Source organism: Rattus norvegicus, chromosome 19, assembly GCF_036323735.1.
Source record: "Rattus norvegicus strain BN/NHsdMcwi chromosome 19, GRCr8, whole genome shotgun sequence".
Taxonomy (NCBI): domain Eukaryota; kingdom Metazoa; phylum Chordata; class Mammalia; order Rodentia; family Muridae; genus Rattus; species Rattus norvegicus.
Genome location: NC_086037.1, coordinates 15,278,105 through 15,299,994, shown reverse-complemented (window position 1 = coordinate 15,299,994; position 21,890 = coordinate 15,278,105). Strand labels below are relative to the sequence as shown.

Genomic DNA, 21,890 nt, shown 5'->3' with positions numbered 1-21,890 from the left:
GTTCACGAGAGACAAACTTTCTTCACAACCTGCCCATGCTGGCCCTAGGATCTGGGCTTTTTGGGTGACATGAGTGCTGAGCCCCCCAGGTAGATGGGTTTTCAGGGGTCAGGTGGTTATTGTCACCAAAGGTATCCACAAGGATAAGTCATACTGTACTAATTCCCATATTAGATCCCTTCTCACGGGTCACAGAGGCCGTGCTGGGTCCTAAATGTGGACCCAGGTTCCTGCGCACTTTTGAGGAGACTGGTCAGGGCGCAGGCTTCATGACATTTTGTTTGAATTATTTTGAGGGATTTTATTTTTACTGTTGGGGACAAACCTAGGGCTGCCATGTGCTGGGAAAAGGCTTTGTCACAGCTGTAGATCATCCCTAATTATAAACTCCTAAATTCTCCCAATCCTGGAACTTTCTAGGTCCCTCACATGATGCAACCTTTGGGGGATTCCTCACATAGAATCATGGGGTGGATTGCATCCCAAAGAGAGAAATGTTCCCCAGTGTCTGCCTGTGGCTGTGGTGATGAGAGTGCTGACCAGTGGATGGCAGGGCCCATGTGAAACCCTTTTGGTTTCCACTTGAGTGGAATCTTCACCAGGCCTTTTTTTTTTTTTTCTTGAAACACAGGTTGCCCTGGAACTTACAGTCTTCCATCACTCTGACTCAGTTTCCCATGATTGGGCTCACAGGCTTAAATTACTATGACCCTCTATGTTTTTTTTTTGTATTTATAAATCTTCTAAAAGCCAGAAGGATCTAGAATTTAAAATTTTGCGGTCCAAGGCATTTCCAACAGGGGATTCTTGACCTAGGAGTATCCAGACCAGTTTTTATTGTGTGGGTACTTCATTCCCATAACAGCTTATGCTTGACAAAGAGTTCCAAGGTGTGATGTCACTGGGCATCAGGCGGTGTCCCAAATAGCAGCACTGACTCAGGTTGTAATTTAGGCTGGAGAAACTTACTAGGACCCTGGTAATCCTAGCACCCTGGGGCCTTAGCTGTCCTTAATCAGATCTGGCTATGAATCAACTGCTCTTGAGGGTGGATTGGAATTCTAGTCACTGTGAGGCAGGAGCATTAGTATCCTACAGCCACTCTGGGCTCCATAGGAAGACCCTGTTTCAATAGTAAAAGGGGTCACCTGCGAGTTCTTACTGTCTTCCCTGAGGCCTTCCTGCTGGAGTTAGAATAGCTGTCTCACCAAGTTGAAGTAGAGGGCAGAATGTTGGTGCCTTCTATAATGAGGACTAGTGACAGATAGTCTATGGAAATTCTAGAAAGTTCTACAGGTATTTATGTCATGTGCATGGGAATTGCTGGCTTCCCTGTGTCCTTTGCCTTTAATTTGTAGTCCATGGTGCACCTGGGAATATCCCAAAATCAGGCTGCACACAGGGCTTGTCCCATGATTCTCACTTGCACCCAGTGCCTGCCTGATTGTCATACGTCTGACAGAGCCACTGTATGCTCTCCTGACACCTGCGGAGAGCAGTATAGGGGACCCTACCATCCCCACAGTGCCCATCAGTGTCTACAATGTCCCTATATGGCACTGAGATGGTCTAAGCTCCTTCCTGCCTATATGCTGCATCCGAATCTGACCATTCCTAATTTCCTCTTCTCACACCCACACTAGATCCCTGTACCCACACTAGCCACAGCTGGCCTGTTGCCTACTGACATCTCATGGACTCTGCCCCAATCCCCTGCCCTACCCTGTCCTGTCCCAATCCCCTGCCCAGCCCTGCCCAGCCCCAATGCCCTGCCCTGCCCAGCCCTGCCCTGCCTGCCCCAATCCCCTGCCCAGCCCTGCCCTGCCCTGCCCTCATTCAGCTGACATTGTGGACATCTCAAGACAGTCACTGGACAATGGCTGACACACTTGTCTGAAGACTGGAAATGTTTCTCGATCTTGGAGAGGAAAGAAGGACCCTCCAACTACACTGTCCTCTAAGGAAGTTTATTCAGGTGAGGGATGACAGGGACTGTTTTGTCTCACGTCACACATGTCAGTAGAAAATATCCTAGGTATTGGATGGCGCTGTTAGCATTTACAGAACAAAGCACATAGTGTTGGGAAGGATAATAAATTATGAGTAGGATTAGAAAACCCCAAGCCTCTTCCAGGTCCTAAGAGGGCAAAAAATACCACCAAACACAGCATTAATGTGGTAGGTGAGTTAAATCTAGTTACTAGATTCTAGTGTGATAACTATGACCCTTTTTGTGTCATGCTCAGCTTATAATGACTAGAGGACCTAAGCTTGAGAGTCACCAATGCCTCTCCCTTGCTTCTCCAGCTGCTGAGCATTGAAAAGCCCTAATGAGACAGCATCTGTTTGCAGCCATACTGGATTATTCTTCTTCACTTTATCTCTCTGAGTCACCTCCACTCTCAGTAAGTCAGTTTAATTCCATAAATTGGAAATGAGTCACGTGGAAAATATACTTTCTCAATACAATCACAGATTTCCACGTAAAAGGTGAAACATGAACTGTCCCACCTAAGTTCTGGGCTTGCACAGACCTGCTCTGCAAAAGAAACATGTGGTCACAGCTGCAGTCTGCATTCACTATGGGTGGTCTTGAGGTCCTCCCTAAACTGCATAGATTAAGATAATTATCTTGCTTTCTATCAAAAGAATTCATTATGCCAAGTTGGCCTGTAGAAGGAGTCTAGTCTCTTCTGTATTTTATCAGATGTGCATAATCTATATGATCATAGATAGTAAGTGAAAGATCTGTTTGGAATTGAAACTGAGTGATGCTGGAGGATGATTCTGAATGCACAATGAGCAGTGGAGGCACCAGAGCCCGGTGTGGATGCCTAGCAGTACCTGTACATACACATCTCCTGAGATCTCTCTCCTTAATTGAAGGTGATCGTGTCCATCTAGTATAGCACATGCCCTGGAAGGACAAAAGCTACCTACAGGAGCTGTGGTGATGGCTCACAGGTTAGAGCATCTGCTGCTCTCTCAGAAGAACCACATGGTCCCTAACAATCATCTACAATGGGGAATGCTATTCCCTCTTTTGGATCATGAGGGAAATGCACTCAGGAGTGGCCCAGACATACATTTGAAAAAAAAAGATCCATTGAGTTAAATGATAAAAATAAATATAATCAGCAACAATAAAAAACACAGCATATGAATGATCAAGTGAAACAGCACCTATAAAAACCTATTTCCCAAAATGACGTTGATGGTCATTATCTTTGTGGTTTAATACTAATGCTGTATTGTAAGAAAAACTGAGGCACATGGTTCTCCATTAGGATTATTCTATATTCCTTTGTGTAAGTTGTCATTTTTTTCTGCAGCTCTACAGGCATGAGTGTGTGTTACTCAATATCTGGTGCACACAGTCAATAAGGAATGTGTGTTGTAGACTGATATAGACTAGGATGAGCAGAAGACATGACAGCATGGATACAGTATGTCAGTGATTACATCATAAAGTGTGTGTCCATAAAAAAAGTCACATTATCCACACAAAAGACACTATCACCCTGTGTACCCCTTGGTGGCTTTGAATTCACTGGACCATGCAAAGATCCATATCTAGCTGTCAGTTCTAAGTCTACAGGAGGGGAAGGACCCTTGAATAAGATGGTCTTAAGAGTCAAGAGTTACAAATCAATTTTTATTCATAAGGAATACAATTTACAAAAAACAGGCATAAAATGTACAACTAAAATGGTATAAAAAATGAAAAACAGTAACAAGAATATATAACTATGAAATAACAAAAAGAAAATTCAATGAAAATCATAACCAAAAACATTTCTTAACAGAATTTTCTTAATGAACATTTAGAAACACAGTTGTAGTGCTGTTTCTCCTCTAGGACGTGAGATGTCACGGCAGTCCCCTCAGTTGTCTCTCAAATGGTGTTGTCGGTATGAGAAAGGAGAAAGACCTCAATGAGATAGGCTGGCATACGGATATATAAATTTAGGGTCTCTATACATTGAGGAAATTATCTGAGAAGAAGAATATTCCCCCAAAAAGTCTTTGACTGTGAGGATTGTCGTCACAGGGAACTCCTGAGAGAGAAACTCATTCCTCAGGGGGCTGTCTTCCTGGGATCCGTCCTATGCCATGTCTCCTGCAGTTCCTGAGACCTGGGAGGAGAAGGCAGCTATTAAGACACTGATTTGGTGGGGACATGCATACCAGCTGTCAAGTTGCTGCCTTCTGTCCCCTCAGCTGCATTGGACAGACAGCACTGATCTTTTCACTGAAATCATTGCTGATATCTCTGCAGGCTGGGAACATCACCAGCAACCCTCACAGTCCTGTGGGAGAACAAGCTGCTCCTCAGACTCTACCAGTGCAAACCAAGAATGGGGAAATGGGGAGAGACCTAATTGGGGTGCAGGAAGAAAGGAGAAGGCCACATGATACCCAGATCAAAGCCAATGACCAGGACTCATTTGCCATTTGCACTTGGTTCTTATCCCTACAAGGTGCTTCCAACCATAACATGACCCCTGTATGACCTTTGTCACACGACCAAGAACTCGTTCAAAACTCTTCATAGCATCCAATCTGTGATAGGGAGATGCAGTCATATGATATGTTATTCCTCTGTCACCATTACTGGACTGCCGTTTCAAAAAGGGCAGAGAAGTATAATTGCCAATAATTCAGTTTCTGAAAAGTGGTTAACATCCCAGAATACTTGTGCATAGACAGAGCAATGAATAACTCTATCACATGAGGTGGGTGACTGACTGGGTGTGGGGAGATTAGAAAGGTGATAGGGGAAGCAAAGATGTATCCAATAGGCAAATGGTATCAGACATTGTTAATCTGACTCAGCTGCTCGTTCCTACCACATTTTGCTGGGTCTGGAGGTTGCTGGCCTTCTCCTATTCATCTTCATCCTTCGAGTTCAACTCAAACAAATATCGCTGTACCTCCTTGCTCTCCTGCTTCAATGTGACCAACTTCTTCTTCATACATGCCTGGTCCATCAGGAGCCGGCTGTGCAGGTTGCTGGAAACACACTCTGCATAGTAAGATCCTGAAGCCTCTTCCTCCCATTCCAACTGCCAAATCCCACAAACTCCACCAGGACCCAGATACCCATAAAGACTTCATAGAATACATCTCCATACATGTAAGGCTGCTGCACAAATAGCAAACGGCCAATCCAGGGAAGAATAAATTGTTTCTGTGACCCAAGCACCAATAAGAGTCCATGTCTGTCCAAAAGAACAAGGGATCTACAACTACCCATGAGAGCCCAATGCATCGGGACAGCATCAATTAGTAGGCAGTAAATAACCACAAGAGGACAGTAGAATCAAGGGAGGTCATGCTAACCATGTGGTCCACACATTGAGCTTTGTTAAACCTGGTATGACCCCAGAGCCGCAGGTTGGCCTAATAACACTCTGATGCCTGAATCAGTGTAGTTCTATCCAGAGCCTTCTAAAGATGCATAGACACTGTGGTGATAAGTAACAGTCTCTTATGGAACTGAAACTGAGTCCAAAAGACCCACGGCACAGTGATATTTAAACAGCAGAAGAGATGGGCCCAGAGCTGCAGACCCTCCGGTCCAGAACAAAGAGAGGCAGACATGGCCATTCCACAATGATAGGCCCTTCTGACCAGTACTTACCGATAGAAGTTAATCTCCTTCTTGAGCTCCTGAAATTTCTCACGATGTTCAATGTTCTTTGTGTCTAAGTTGTGCAGTAATGACATGACCTCTTTCTCTTTTATCTTCAAGTTTTCATAAAATGGATTTGGCCTGAAGTAGGGGCTGGCCCCAGGAAGATAGAACGCAAAGAACATCGAGGTTTAGGATTATATGAACTCAGGCTGTGTCCTGTACTACCAAAGCCCTGGAAGGACACTTTCTGAATTCTACATATTTGGATCTTCTTCAGCTTCAGAAACTTGGAATTGTGTGCCCAGGACAACAGAAGCTAAGCACCCAGATAAAGGGTTCCCTGGCTCACTTTTTTCAATCAGGAGGGCTGGATCTGCATTCAAACCTATTATGCTCTCAATAGCCTAGGCCACAGAGCTTACCCAACCACACACACACACAACACACACACACACACACACTCACACACACAAACACACACACACACACATCCAGAAACCTCTGATTTCATTTTTCCTGTTTTGACAAGTGGAATGCTACAAGCCGAATAACTAATATTCTAGAGACAGACAGTACACATAATTCTGGAGATGAGACCAGATATTGACACAAACTTATAATCTGCCCAATGCATACAAATGTATAGACAAATGTGACCACAGAGGCAAAGAACTGTGCTCTTGAAAGTGGGGCTTCCAAAATAAAGCACTTACACCTCCATGAAACTATTATACAGGTATATCCTGATGTCAAAAAACAGACCCCTAAATTCCAAGTGTGCAGGGACATAGAAACATATAAAAGTTGTGCATATGCATGCAGACCTGTGCACACACAGACACACAAACTGGGACACACCCACAAGAAAAGAAAAGTAAACAGACTCAGAGAATGAGAAAGAGAGACAAATATGGAAAGAGCACAATGAGAATCAGTAGAAATGTATGCACCATTACTGTCTCAGTGTTTAAGGCACACAGACAAGAAGGAACAGGCCTGAGCCTCAGGCCTTTTAGTTAAGCATTGATATGAACAATGTGGGACCTAAGGGTGCTGCCAGGAGATGATAGCGTTCAGTCACCTTCCTAGCAAATACAAACACTCTCCACAAACTCACAGCACCTAGAACCTTGCAAAGCTACCACCTGTCAAGGGCTTTCCAATTGTACACTGGGAACTCATGCTCCAGTGACTTTATCCCTGAATTCTTCACTCAGATCACAAGTTCAGATTTTCAACAGGCAGAATCAGAGAGTCCATGTCCAAACTCACTCCTCAGTAAGGGTCAGGTTCTGAATCTCCTCTCTATGGGAGATGAGGTTTAGAACAAGGTCGTTTGTTTGGAGCAATGCACACCTCTTGCTCATGGATCCACCTGTCACATAAAGGAGGCGATCTGTCAGCTCATTTCTCTCCTTGGTAGTTAGCTCCAGTTCTCTATTCAGCCTCTCCTCTTCCTCGTTGGCCTGCACCTTGTTTAGGACATTTTCAAGGGATGACGTCTGTCTGCAGGCCTCTGTAGGTAGAAGAACACAAGTGAACCCGCATGGGGCGAATGCATAGAGCATACACAGACCACAGTGAGGTCCAAACAGGAGAACATGCTTGGAAGCCAGTGTCACTGCAAGGAGTTTGGTCTGTGTAAGAGGCCTCCTAAGTGGATCACAGTTCCCCCACTACTATATAGAGACCAAGAGATGTAAGCAGCCAGGTGTTCCCTATGCCCGCCCACACAGGCTTACAAGTACCAGAGAGATGCCTTCTCCAGGATTATTATCAGGTACGCAGGCTACAACCTAGTTTCAGGACCCTCACCCCTCTGGTTTCAGAAGTCAGATCATCAATTCAGCATCCACAATGACTTGATTGATCAGGGATACTCAGATATCCTACACTGTTACTCTATCCAATAACTTTGCATTAAAAAGACATGTAGGGGGAGGACATGGTCAACAGACTTATTAATTACCCCTACTGAAATGACAAATGCCCCAGAAGTGCCAGTAGGTTACAGGCTCTTTCTCTACCTGCCCCATATAGTTTGGCTACTGTAGAAAAATATCTGCCACACAGAACCTCTAATGTATGAAGGTAAGATTGGCCCCGTCAGCCAGAGGTAGTCAGAGGAGTACTAAGAATATAAGGTCATGGCCAGGAGCACAATTCTCTCCCTCTTACTACTGTCAGATAGTCACTGAATTTAAAGAAGCAATGAAAGTGAAGTACATTGATGCCCTGTTTAATTCAGAAAAGTTATACCATCCATGACTAATTATGGTGTTATTATATCAATTTAACATACCGAATGCACTGTAAAAGTAAAGACTAGAAGTTCACCCAATAATAGCATAGGCATTGCCATATCCTCCATGTGGTTATGGAGAAACTAATGATGTGAAAACCTTGACTTTTAGGAATTGTGATAATCATGGAATTCAATATCTGTGGAGATGTTCCAGTGGTTGTGGCCCATTACTAAAAAGGCCAGCGGAAGACCCCCACACACACCCCTGACAGGAAGCTCAACATACACTGCCCAGAACTTACTCCACATTCCCCATGTCCTGTGTCCATCATTACCTTTAGGTTTCGTTTGCTTCACTCTAGACTCTTCTCTATCAACATCAACTCTCCCAAAGCGCCTACAAAGACGGGCAAACATGTCTGTGGATATATCCTTTGGACACTAAGAGAAAAAGTAGGGACTTGGTTGTCACAACGATACTGGTGACATCACAGGGATTCCAAGGTCTCTCTAGGAGACAATAAAATGTCCAGGAAGGGACGGCTGATGTCATGGATAACAGACTTTGCCTCCCTGCTAATGTTCTCCCTGTACTGAGCAAAAGCTGATGTGCCCTTTTCAGGAGACTTCCCTGTGTCATAGCCACTGAGCACCACATGCTTCCAAAGCCAAATTTGGCTCTAGGCTTGATTGGAAAAACCTAAGTCATTGCTATGTATCTAAATGTGTGCTTCCTCCCCAATCCCTGCACAGAAATGTTTCATCCTACCTCAAATTCTCCTCAGTCAGCAATATTACCCATTAAAGATTACTGAGAAATCACACCAGTTCCTATAAGGAGCCAAAGAGGTCTCCTGTCTCATCATGTGCAGGTGCATGAAATCACACCCAGAAATAGCCTGTAGGGTAGGTTGCAATGTGGGTGTGTGTTATAGGTACAACCTGAAGCTTTGTGCTTAACATTTGACAGTTGCCACCAGATTCCTTAGGAGAAAGAATTGCATTCATTATGGTCCTGGCAACAAAGTGGTGATCTGTTAGCAGAGGAAACTGAAATATTGGTCCACCAGTGAATGAACCCCCAGGCTGAGTGTAGGGCTCTCCTCTTTGCACTTAAGTTACCAAAGTAGGATTGCTTACAAGCCTCACTAAGCTATAACGTGTGATTTCATCTGAAAAATAAAATAGTCAGCAAATGTGGGGGGGGGATGCAGCCAAAGGAGTAGGACAAGCCTAGAGACATAACTCAGTGGACAGAGTAAGAAACAAGCATCTTCACTCCTGTTTCATGGATCACCTCACTAAACGCAAAAGCATCTATCATACTAAAAAAAAAACCAGTTATTTTATTGAATGCATACACTAATACTGTTTACAGTATTAGTGGCAAAGCTCAGATTTTGGGGGCAGATCCATGACTTGAACTATCTTCCTGACAACATATAAAGCAATAAATAAATAAATAAATAAATAAATAAGAAAAAAACACAAAAATAAAAAACACAAAAAGCACGAGCCTCTCATGTGAAGTTACAGAAGAGTGGTCCAGTGGTCACTTCTGACCAAGCCATTTTAGCTATGACAGTGCATAGTGACCCTTAATTTGATGGGTCCTATATAAAGCTTTGTGCAATATTGTCATTTTAACAAACCTCATCCAGAACATACATAACGACACAGGATATGATTGCCATGTCCTTGCTGTGTATCAAGTTATTTTTCTGTGTCCTTGATTGTCAGGCATATTGCACCAACAATCTGAGATGGCTGGTAGACTTGGAAGAAAGTGGATATGAAAGATCCCCGTTTGATATCAGTACTGCCATTTCTTAAGCATGAGAATCTTTTAAGCTGGCCCTCGCTTAGCCCCTAGACGTTAGACAATAGACCATAAAGTACAGAAAGCACATTCCCACCCACTCTCTAGGAAGCTGCCCGACCATAAGAACAGAGGGTATAGAACATATTTACTGCAGGGCAATTACAAGACAGGAAATATCTCTGGGAAGCTGACTGACCACTATAGAAGTGAGATATCCTTGGTACTGAATGCAGCTGTGCTATAGGCTGACATAGCTATAGCCTTGTCCTGGGAACTCCAGAAGAGAAACACCTGCCAAGACAGATATCCTTGATCCTTGTCCTGGGAACCCCAGGATAAGAAAACATATATCAAGTCAGACGTCCTTCCTACTGAAATAGCTATGTTGATGTGGTTACGGCCTTATCCCAGGACGAGAAACATCTGCCTAGTTATCCTTGGCACCAAAATAGCTGAGCTAATGAAACTGTGTGATCGTAAATGACTGTTTAAGCTGTACATTTCTGTTGTTCCAGGCTCTTCACATCCCTCCTGCGTGTGGACCATGTCGAGCCCCAGTGCATTTGTATCCCAAAGTAAACCTCTTGTTTTTACATCAAGACTGAGTCCTCTGTGTTCTTGGGGTGGTGATTGTCCTCAGGACTGGAGCGAGAGTCTCCTCTGTCTGAGGGTCTTTCAGATAAAGCTATAGTTGTGGGTTACACACCTCAATTCTCATTGGCTAATGCTGTCCTCACAGTCCTTGGAGGCTCCTTTGTAAGACTACCTGTTGGAAAGTAGAAGCAGCTTTATTTGAGCTCAAAGTGAACCTGACGAGCAACGTAGAGAACAAGATGGGGTAATTGAGAACCTGTCTAAAACCAGCACAAAAACCCACCCTTCATTCAAAGCATCATCTACCAATTCTTGAATTTTTACCATTCTCTGCCAACCAGTCTTTCATTCAGGAAAGGTAGAAAAAAACTGGAAATGATCTTTGTATTCTAAGGACCTTGATCTGTCTTTCCTTAGGTTCACGTTAAGAACAAATGAAATGGGTATCACCATCTGAACAACTTAGTATCACCTACTCAGCATTTCTAGCCTAATACTGTGCCAATGGCAATCTCAAGCTTCCCTGAGTGTTGCTGCCCCAGCAAGAAGAATGAAGAACTGAGGTCAAACCCCAGCGAACCTTTCAAGGGGTTAGAAGAAAGCCATCAGAGCTACTGCACTTCTTTGTCCTTAGATTAAATCAAGATGATACAACGTGAATCTATTGGGCTATTCAACCATACATCTTCCTCACAACCCCACCTATCTGAGTTCATTGCTTGGCAGAATTCATGCCCCACAATCCTAGATATTTCTTGATTCATTGCTGCCCAGGGCCAGGTTTCCTGAGTTTTGTTTTTTATAGAATTGGGTGTAGTCAATCATAGTTGCCCTCTGTAACAAATGACAAATATCTATAATAACTGACCACACTGTACTTCAAGTACAGTAGTGGAAAATTCAGCATAACTGAGGAGTGGGAAATCACCACTGTGTCCTGGCCTTTCTCTGCCCATATCACAGCTCACAGGCAGCTGGGGCAAACCTTGAGTTCCTCTGTAGAAACAGAGTGATGTTGAATGGACACTGAGCAGGCAGAGCAACACAGCTGAGGCAACTCAATTCCAGCAACAAATGCATTATTTGTTTCCCATCTTAACAGCTCCTTTTGAGGACTTGTCCCCACACCTAGCTTAAACACAGCAATTTTCATACATGCCAGCCTGCTATTTCATATTGTTGCTGTAATATGCCTCCACATCATAGATTTCAAAAAAGAAAGAAAATAAACCTGACACTGAGAAGGGTGATGCTTGTCAACATCTAGTGTGTTGGGGGCCCAGGTATGGTCACAAATAACCAGGACACAGGGGATGCAAAGCAAAGGCAGATGCAACTGCATGCAGCTGCAAGCTTATTAACCCTTATATAGGCATGAATATGCATTACCTCACTTTCCCTTTTGGCAAGATATAATAAGATCGTTATTCCCATGATACCAGGAACGACTGAGGCAAGACTAGGCAAAGAAGTGAGACTAAGCAAAGGCTTCTCCTTAAAATATCTGTATAGCAAATCACCCCTCTTCCTAGTCTCACAATATACTTGTCATAACCCAGAGAGCATGAGAGCCGCTTCCACAAAATAGGACATAGTACAACATAGTGTAAGGTAAAGTGAGAAAAACATTTTCTTCTCAAGGGCAGCGTTCCAGCCCCTGCTTGCATCTCTCAGCCGTCTTTCCTTGATCCTGTCTGGGAAATGTCTCTCAGTGACTCCTCAATTTCTCTCTTTGTCCTTTTGTTTTGAAAGTAACACTTTCTATAACACAGCTAAATGTCCTTGAAGGGGTTTAATCATGCAAAAAGAAAGCAATATAATATATAATGTATGCAACCTTTAATGAGTGTATCTTTTCTTAGGGGTATTATTCAGATACCTTCCCAGATCTGGATTTAACTTTGGTAATTGTTATCTGTCCAGAAAATCAACAATATCAAATAAATATTTCAGTTTTCTGGTATAAAGTCCTCGGGAGTAAGAACTAATGATTTTGGAATTTGCTCGGTGTCTATTGTTATGTCCCTCATTTCATTTCTGATTTTTAATTCATGTATTGTCTCTCTTGTGCATTGTTAGTTTGAGGAAGGGGTTGTCTCTCTTGTGGATCTTCTCAAAAAAAAAAAAGAGGAAGAAAAGAAAAAGACAGCTCTTGCTTTCCTTGACTTTGTATTTTTCTCTTTGTTTCTAAAGGCTTGATTTCAACCCTGAGTTTATTGCCCTTCATCAGATCCTACCAGACTCTCTATGGGATGAGGCTTTGCCTCCTCTTGGTAACAGCAGCATGGAATAAATGAAGCTTCTGCTGATCTCTGTTGTGGTGTTGCACATCACAAACTCACCGAAAACCATGCATAGCCTGGTTTTAGGCTCTATTAAAGCGGCCCACTATTTCAGTGTTCCCTGCAAGGTGCCATGGAACGGTAGTAACATAATTCTGCATGCACATCGACAGGTTTCTCCACGGTCTTCTGGGTCATTTGATAATAATTTATAGTGAGTTCATGGATGAACACACACACACACACACACACACACACACTTTACTGACATGGTGCATATTCTTTGCACATCAAAAATAAAGTGAGCGTTACTGAAAATGCACCAATAATGGAATCGAAGGAGGGAGCTGTGGGGAAGCTGGGGCTTAGAGTTACTTAAAAGACCGGATGCAGATTCTCCTTCTATTGGAGGAGAAACTTGATAGACAATGTGGTTCTTTATTTTCTTTCTCTAGAGCACACAGGACTAGGGTGGCAGCTAGGGCTTTGAGCATGTTTGGCAAGTACTGTAGCACTGAATTAAATCCTAGGGCTGGAACCCTATTAATCATCTACAACAATTACAGGGCAGGCTAGATGACGACACTCAGCTGACAATGTGGACATCTCAAGACAGTCACTGGACAATGGCTGACACACTTGTCTGGAGACTGGAAATGTTTCTCGATCTTGGAGAGGAAAGAAGGACCCTCCAACTACACTGTCCTCTAAGGAAGTTTATTCAGGTGAGGGATGACAGGGACTGTTTTGTCTCACGTCACACATGTCAGTAGAAAATATCCTAGGTATTGGATGGCGCTGTTAGCATTTACAGAACAAAGCACATAGTGTTGGGAAGGATAATAAATTTTGAGTAGGATTAGAAAACCCCAAGCCTCTTCCAGGTTCTAGGAGAGCAAAAAAAAAATACCATGAAGTACAGCATTAATGTGATAGTTTGGTTAAATCTAGTTACTAGTTTCTATTGTGATACCTATTGTCAGTGCCTGCGCCGACAGTGTGTGAATATCGGGTGTAGGTTTGTGGGGTTGAAAGAAAACACGTACACGGGTCACCCCTTTTTAGCGAGTGCCACCAAGGCTTTACTGAGATCTCCTTATATACCAGAGGCAAAAGCCGTGGAAAAACAACAAGGCAGGTGAAAATCCCCAACCAGGAAAATAGGACAAGTCTGTGTGGTGAAAGTTCCAGCCCAATCAGGGGCATAAATAGCTTCTTAAAAACAAGAAGCAGGAAAGCTCAGTGGGGAGGAAGGGTGCCATGGAAAATCCCAGCCCCAAATCAGGGGCTAAGAGCAGCTGTCAAAGGTGTAAACAATTTCTTGCTATAGCAGGCTGAAAGGCTCAGTGAGGGGGGAAGGAAACACCAAGGTAGGGCCCAACAGGAGCCTTCCCTGGTGGCTCTAATGTTTCACTTTCCTATGCCAACTGGCCTCCACACTGTTTCTAGCACCATAATGATTTCAAATCTTCCTCCTAAGGAATTTTGTGGCAACCTTTGAATGCTAAGCACAAGGCTTCATGAGTGTTCCCCTAACACACACCCATGTTGGAACCTTCCATGCAGGCTATTTCTTGATGTGATTTCAAGCACCTGTACATAATAAGACAGGAGAACATTTTGACTGCATATTCAAACTGGTATTATTTCTCAGGAATTTTTAATGGCTAATATTGGTGAAGGAGGATAATTTGAGTTAGGATGAGACATTTTTGGGCAGGATTTGGAAGGAAACATTCATTTAGATGCATAGGAATTACTAAGGTTTTTATAATCAACCCTTGAGGAAAATTTGGCTTTGGAAGCAGGAGATGCTCAGTGGCTCTGCCCCGGGAAAGTCTCCTGGAAGGGACACCTCAGCTTATGCTCAGTACAGGGAGAACATTAGCAGGGAGGCAAAGTCTGCTCCCCATGACATCAGCTGTCCCTTCTTGGACATTCTATTGTCTCCTAGAGAGTTCTGGCATCCTCTGCTATGTCACCAATGTTGTAGTGACAACCAGTGCCCTAGTTTGTCTCAGTCCGAGTCTGGCAGATACATCCTAAGACATGTTTTCCAGTCTTAGAAGTGTTTTGGGAGGGGGATGTCGATTGTGGAGAGACTAGGGTGAAGGAGTCTGACCTTTCATCTCAAAGAAATGATGGACAAAGAAAGTGGTTCTGGGGAATGTGGAGTAAGTTCTGGGCAGTGTCTTTTGAGCATTCTGTGGAGGCGGGGGGAGGGATGGTGGGGGTCCTGCAAGCTTAAGCTGACCTTTCTAGCAATTGGCCACAACAACTGGAGCATCTGCAAAGGAATTGAATTTCCATGAATATCACAATTCCTGAAAGTCATGGATTTCAGAACATTAATTTTCCCATCCCCAAAGAAAGGATATGGTAAGGCCAATGCTACTATTCTGTGAACTTCTGGCCTTTACTTTTAAAGTTGATTGGTGGCTTGTTTTTTTTTGTTTATTTATTTATTTAGTGGGTAATATTATTTATTGCCAAAGTCAAACATCTGGGTTACATCCTGGGACCCACATGACAGAAGGAGAGAAATGGCTCCTGAAAGTTGTTTGGTCATGTGCTGCACACACACACACACACACACACACACACACACTCAAAAAAACACACTCACACACACACAGACACTCACACTCATACACACACAAACTTTTAAGCAAAAGTAATTTTTCTTAGAGTCTGATATAATTGGTTCTAATACAAAGACAGCCTGAGTGTAGTTACTATATAATTAAATAGTACTCATGCTCTCAGACAAAGAGTTTAAAGTTTATAGGTACCTAATAAACTCGCATTGGGACATATAAAGAACATTTAAATGTTCAGCAGACAAAGAACAACTAATTTAATTTGTTAAAAGTGAAAGCTTATACAATTCTCAAGGTTTTTATGCTGGTTTTATTATACATGTAATTATGAAAAGAAAACATACATACTTGATCAATGAAATGAGGAAGATTGATTTAATGAACAGAAAAATGGATGGTACTTCAAAATTTCCATGATTACATATTAACTATTTAATTCCCTCCACAATAGCAAGAAACGGACATTATTATTTATGCGACATTACAGATACATAAACCGAGAAAATATTGTTTGGCCTGATTTTCTGAGCTTCCTTAAAGATATAGTTAATTGACAGAGCTGTGCTTTAAAATTAGGGTCCATATTCTTCTGTTTTAAATGTGTGACACTTTTCTCTTTTTTCTCCATCTTTATTAAATGGATATTTCTTATTTACATTTCAATTGTTATTACCTTTCTGGGCTTCCAGGCAAACATCCCCCTAACCCCCCCTCCCCTTCTCTATTGGTGTCCCCTCCCCATCCTCCCCCCATTACTGCCCTCCCCCCCAACAATCCCTTCACTGGGGGTTCAGTCTTGGCAGGACCAAGGGCTTCCCTTTTATTTCTAGTGGGTGCTGCTCTCCCTGCTCCGTGGGAAGTGGATGGGGGGAAGGCCCGGGCCTGAGGTGAGTTGGAACTGGGGTAGAAAGGCATAGGGCCTCCTAGGTGAGAATGCCAAACCACCACTGCTGCTGCAGCCACCATGGAGAAGCCCTTGTTCCTGCTGCAGGGAGGAGAGTCTGGTGCCCACAAGATGGCTGAAGGGGAGCTGAGAGCGGACAGCTTCATCACCCGCCTGCTGGAGGTATGAGGATATCGTCCGGGAAAAACTGTGCAGATGACTGAAGCAGAAGTCCGAGGGCTGTGTATCACGTCTCGTGAAATCTTTCTTAGCCAGCCAACAGCTGTGAACACAGGTTTCTTTTGGAGAGCAGGCCTGTGCAGGCCCAGAACCTAGGTGGGACAGTTCAAGCTACCCTTTTTCCATGGCCAATCTCAGATCATATTCAGAAAGTATTTCTTGGGCTAAAGAGATGGCTTAGTGGTTAAGAGCACTGACAGCTCTTCCAGAGGTCCTGAGTTCAAATCACAGCAACCACATGGTGGCTCACAACCATCTGTAATGAGATATGATGCCCTCTTCTGGTGTGTCTGAAGACAGTCACGGTGTACTTGTATATAATAAATGAATAAATAAATAAATAAATAAATAAATAAATAAATCTTTAAAAAAAAAGAGTATTTCTTCCAGGTGATGGATTTCCAATTTATGGAATTGAACTAACTTACTGATGGTGGAAGTGACAGAGAGTTAAAGTACAGAAGGAATAATCCAGAATGTCCACCAAAATTTGCTGTCACACCAGGACTTTTAAAAGCTCAGCTGCTAGAGAAGCAAGGTAGTCTTTGGTTATTCTCAAGCTTAGGTCTTCTAGTCATTATAAGCTGACCATGACACAAAAAGAGTCATCTATATCAAAATAGAGAATAGTAACTAGATTCACACCACACTATCATATCACTACTGTATTTGAGGTTCTCAGTTACTATCTAAGAACCTGGAAGAGGCCTGGGTCTTGCTACACATACTCATAATTTATGTCCCCATTGTCAGCTGAGAGTCTTCATGCAGCCTGGGGTCAAGGAGGTCATCCCACAAAGCACAAAACACCCATCTCAGATAAACATGTATGGTTTATTGAATCCAAAACATACATGAATTTCAGGACACAATTAAATGTTGAAACCTAAGGATAATAGATAGAGAAGAGAATTAAGATTTCTAGTTTGTAGATCCAGTAAACACCTTCAACAAAACATAGCAGCAAACTTCCATAAGGTAAAGAAAGAAAAGGCCATAAAGGTACAACAAGCCTACAGAACATCAAACTAATTGTACCAGAAAAATTCGTCCATTCACATAATAATTAAAACGCTAAATGCACAGATCAAGAAAGAACATTAAAAGGAGTAAGGTATAAATATCTAGTAACAAATAAATTCAGACGTATCTGAATTACACCAGACTTCTCAACAGAGATTCTAAAAGTCAGAAAATCTTGGGCAGATGTAATGCAGACACAGGCTCCTATATCCAGCATAATCCTCAATCACCATAAAAGGAGGAACCAGGATATTTCATGACAAAACCAAATTTAAACAATTCTTTTCTCTAAGAAAGCACAACAGAGGCTAATAGGAGGAAAACTCCAAGACAATGAACTAAACTATACCCAAGAAAAACCAAGAAATTAATCTTCTCTCAATAATTTAAGAAAAGAGAAGCACACAAACATAATTTCACCTATAACCAGAAAAAGAAGAGAATGCAGCAATCATTGGCTTTAATATCTGAACAGATCTTCTTTCCCTAATCCCCAAGCTCCCAGGGGCCAAACTGCCAGCCAAAGTGTATGCAAGGATGGTCTATGGTTCAAGGTGAGGCCTGTAGCTCCACCAAATGCAGATCCTAGAGGAGTGAGGTGGGGATGGATATGTGTGGGTGGGGGAGCACTGTCACATAGGCAAAGCTGAGCAGAAATGGGATGTAAATTTGATGAGGGGAGTCTGGAAAGCAGAACAACAGTTGAAATGTAAATAAATAAAATAACCAATTAATAAAAAATAGCCAAAAATAAAATAACAAGTAAGAAGGTAAATGAAAATTAAACCAAACCAAACAAACAAACAAACAAAAATCCCTGTGGTGGATTGGCCTAATGCTGCTTGTATTTTAATGCTAATTTGTAGAACTCAAGGCTGGTTAACCCCAAATAACTGACCCTGCTCCCAGTTAACTGTGATTATAAAGAAGCCAACAGCCAACAGCTGCACAGCAGAGAGATGGGGGAGGTGAGCTTTGAGGGCTTTGCTAGAGAGGACCATGAGGAGGGAAGAAGGAGGAAGAAGCTGCCAGAGAATAAAGGAAGAACTTGTGTGATGGAGAGGAGAGAGGAAGAGGAAAGCAGCCATGGTTAATGGAGAGGAGAGCCTGGTCCTGAGGGCTGTCCAAGGGGAACAAAGAGCAGCCAAGGTGCTACACAGCCTGTAAGAGTTAGCGTTATTGTTTGGAAAGTAGATCTGGTACCATGGAGGACAGGCAGCTGCCCAGCTACTGTGCTGACTAATGCACACTAAAAATAAATTTAACAAAATACGTATAACCAGTAAGACAGCTCTGTAGAGGATCCTAAAAGAAATACTTTAGTTTGAAGGGAAGGACAAAATACCAGAGAACACAGGGGATAAATTAATAAAACTAGGAAAGTTAATCAAAGAAGACTGTGAAAACCACAAAAAATAACAAAATGACAAAATTTAATGCATAGGTTTAAATAATAATTACATATCACTAAACTCAATATCTAGGGTGGTGGGGCATGAATTCTGCCATGGTCTGAACTCAGAAAGGTGGGGTTGGGAGAAACATGTCTGGTTAAATAGTCCACCCACATTGTGTCAATGTGATTTAATCTAAGGACAAAGAAGTGGAGCATCTCTCACAGCTTTCTTCTAACCCCTTGAAAGGATCACTGGGGTGTCCTCAGTACTTCATTCTTCTTGCTGGGTCAGCGAAACTCAGGGAAGCTTGAGATTGTCATAGCACAGTATTAGGCTAGATATACTGAGTAGATGATACTAAGTTGTTCAGATGGTGATACCCATTTGCATGTGTTCTTAATGTGGACCTAAGGAAAGAGAGATCAAGGTCCTTAGAATAGAAGGAACATTCCCAGTCCTTTTCTATCATTCCAGACTGAAAGGCTGGTAGGGAGAAAGTGGTAAATAATAAAGAATTAATAGATGATGCTTTGAATGAAGGGTTGGTTTTTGTGCTGGTTTTAGACAGGGTCTCACGTATCCATGTTGCCCTCTCCCTGGCTGGCCCGGTTCACTTTGAAGTCAGTGCTTCCACTTTCAATAGACAGTCTTACAAGAGGGGCCTCCGAGGTCTCTGAGGACAGCATTAGCCATTGACAGTTGAGGTGTGCAACCCACAACTATAGTTTTAGCCACTTTGTTCCATGTCTACCAGCTATTTCAGATTGTTGCTGTCTATGCCTGACAATCAAGGACACAGAAAAATAACCTGATAGAGAGCAAGGACATCCTTGACTCTTCTGTATGTTCTGGATGAGGTTTGTTAAAATTCCAATATTGCAAAAAGCTTTATATAGGGCCCATCACATTAAGGGTCACTATGCACTGTTCTATCTAAAATGGCCTAATCAGAAATGACCACCAGACAACACTTCTTGCGAAGTTCCTATGAGAAGCTTAAGTTTTTTGTGTTTTTTCTTCTTCTTTCCTTTCTTTCTTTCTTTCTTTCTTTCTTTCTTTCTTTCTTTCTTTCTTTCTTTCTTTCGCTTTATAGGTTTAGAGGAATGTATTTTGGGCCACGGATCTGCCCCTAGTATCTTAGCTATGGATGTGATCAATCAGTGTTAGTGTATGCATTCAATAAAATGTCCATTTTTGACTAAGGTAGATGCTTCTGTGTTTTGTGGGGTGACCCATTGTCAATGTGTAGTGAGTTGGGGGCCCTGGGTATGGTCGCATACCCCCAGGACACAGGGGGTGCACAGCAAAGGCAGAAGCAACTGCACACAGTTGCAAGCTTTATTATTCCTTATATAGCTAGGAATATGCATTACTACAATTTTCATTTTGTCAAGATACCATAAGATCATTATTCCCAGGATACCAGGAACAATGAGGGAAGATTAAACAAAGAAAGATGAATAAAAAAAAGCTTCTTCTAAAAATATTCATATAACAAATAACCTCTCTTATTATAATCAAAATATACTCACCATTACCAAGAGAGCGTAAGAACCATTTCCACAGAAACGGGACACAGCAGAACATAATTTAAGGCCAAGTGAGAAAAACATTTTCTTCTCCAGGGCGGCATTCCAGCCCCTACTTGAATCTGTCACCAGGCCTTTCTTGACCCTGCCTGGGAGCTGCATCTCTATGTCTTAACAATTCCTTCTTTTTTCTTTTGTTTTAAAGTAACACTTTACATAACATAGCTAAAGGTCCTTGTAGGGGTTTAGTCATGTAAAAATAAAGCAACATAATACATAATGTACATAAGATTATGGCAAAACTAGCTCCTCCAATGCTATGGAAAATCCTTTGAAGTCAAGCCTTGGGATCTAATCCTGTCAATTGATCAGTCAATAATTTCGCTATTTCCATAGGGGTAGTATCTTCTAGCTGTTTACCAAAAGACATTCGAACATCATATTTCAAGGCATTAATTACTTTTGAAGCACTTTCATTACCCTCTAAATAGGCTTGAAGTAACTTCCAATCATGTTCTGTGTCATTATCCATATATTTACTAATAGAAAAGTAGTAGGATTTCATCATGATAAGCAATATAAGCCCGATAACTGGCATTGGGTGCAGCAGAAGAAACCATGAGTAAAACACACATTGCTAAGAATAAGTGCTCAGCAGTAAAGGACTTTTCTGAAGGGGACAAATTATTCCTTTCAGTGCTTAATCGCTTCACCTGACCCCACATAGGTAATAGGGTTGTCACTGCACAGATCCTTATCCACTGTTGTTTGTGGACACTAAGAGAAGCCAGGGCCTCAGTAATGGAGGACACCTCCTCATCTCCTGAGAACATCCATCAGGAGAGAATGTAGCTGGTTTAACTGGATTCCTTTGAGGGTAGGGAGCAGTTCTTATTATTCTGTGCTTGGATCCATCTCCCGGGTAATCAGAATAGTCTCCCATCCTGTAATGAGACAAAACCCTCTCCCCTATATACAATGATGTCCCTTCCTGCCATTCAGCATCCTGGGCAATTTTTATCCATACTGTCTGTTCCATGCCTTCTGGGGGAAGTTCAACAAAGTGTCTATCTGCTCTTGATATAACTTCACATTGTGGTAAATTAAGAAAATTAATAACGTATAATGCTTGTGCCGTATAGCTCTGGGACTGGTCTGCAAACTCCATTCAGGTTGCATAAGGCCATCTCTTTTCCCCCTTTTTAATTTTATAATTTGTCTTTTCAGGGTATGGTGAATTCTTTCAACAAAAGCTTGTCCTTGTGTATTGTGTTCTGTACCAGTAATATGTACAATATGATATCGTTGACAAAATTGTTTATATTGATAAGAAATATATGTTGGTCCATTATCAATTTTAATTTTAGAAGGCAGTCCCATAACAGCAAAAATTTCCAATAGATGCTGTATAACATGACCAGTGCGTACTCCTGGCAATGGTGTAGCCCACACAAATTTTGAAAAATTGTCTATGCTTACATCTATATGTGAAAGGCGACCAAACTCAGAAATATGGGTTATATCGATCTGACACGATGTATTAAGTTGCATCCTTCTGGGATTAATTTGAGATGGAACACATTTTATACGTGAAGACTGACACATAGGACAATTAGCAATAATTTGTTTGGCTTGAG

General features: G+C 42.2%; 2 protein-coding genes across 2 annotated transcripts in view; both read right to left on the bottom strand.

Moving 5' to 3' along the window:
• Nucleotides 1-8,324, bottom strand: part of LOC134483156 (disks large homolog 5-like) — a 48,526-nt gene extending 40,202 nt beyond the window's left edge. The window contains exon 1 of the mRNA XM_063278412.1: nucleotides 8,219-8,324. Coding sequence (XP_063134482.1) covers nucleotides 8,219-8,300 — 82 coding nt within the window. The 5' untranslated portion in view covers nucleotides 8,301-8,324. The remainder of the gene's footprint in view (nucleotides 1-8,218) is intronic.
• LOC134483152 (uncharacterized) overlaps nucleotides 1-21,890 on the bottom strand; it is a 757,250-nt gene that overhangs the window by 518,905 nt on the left and 216,455 nt on the right. The window lies entirely within an intron of this gene.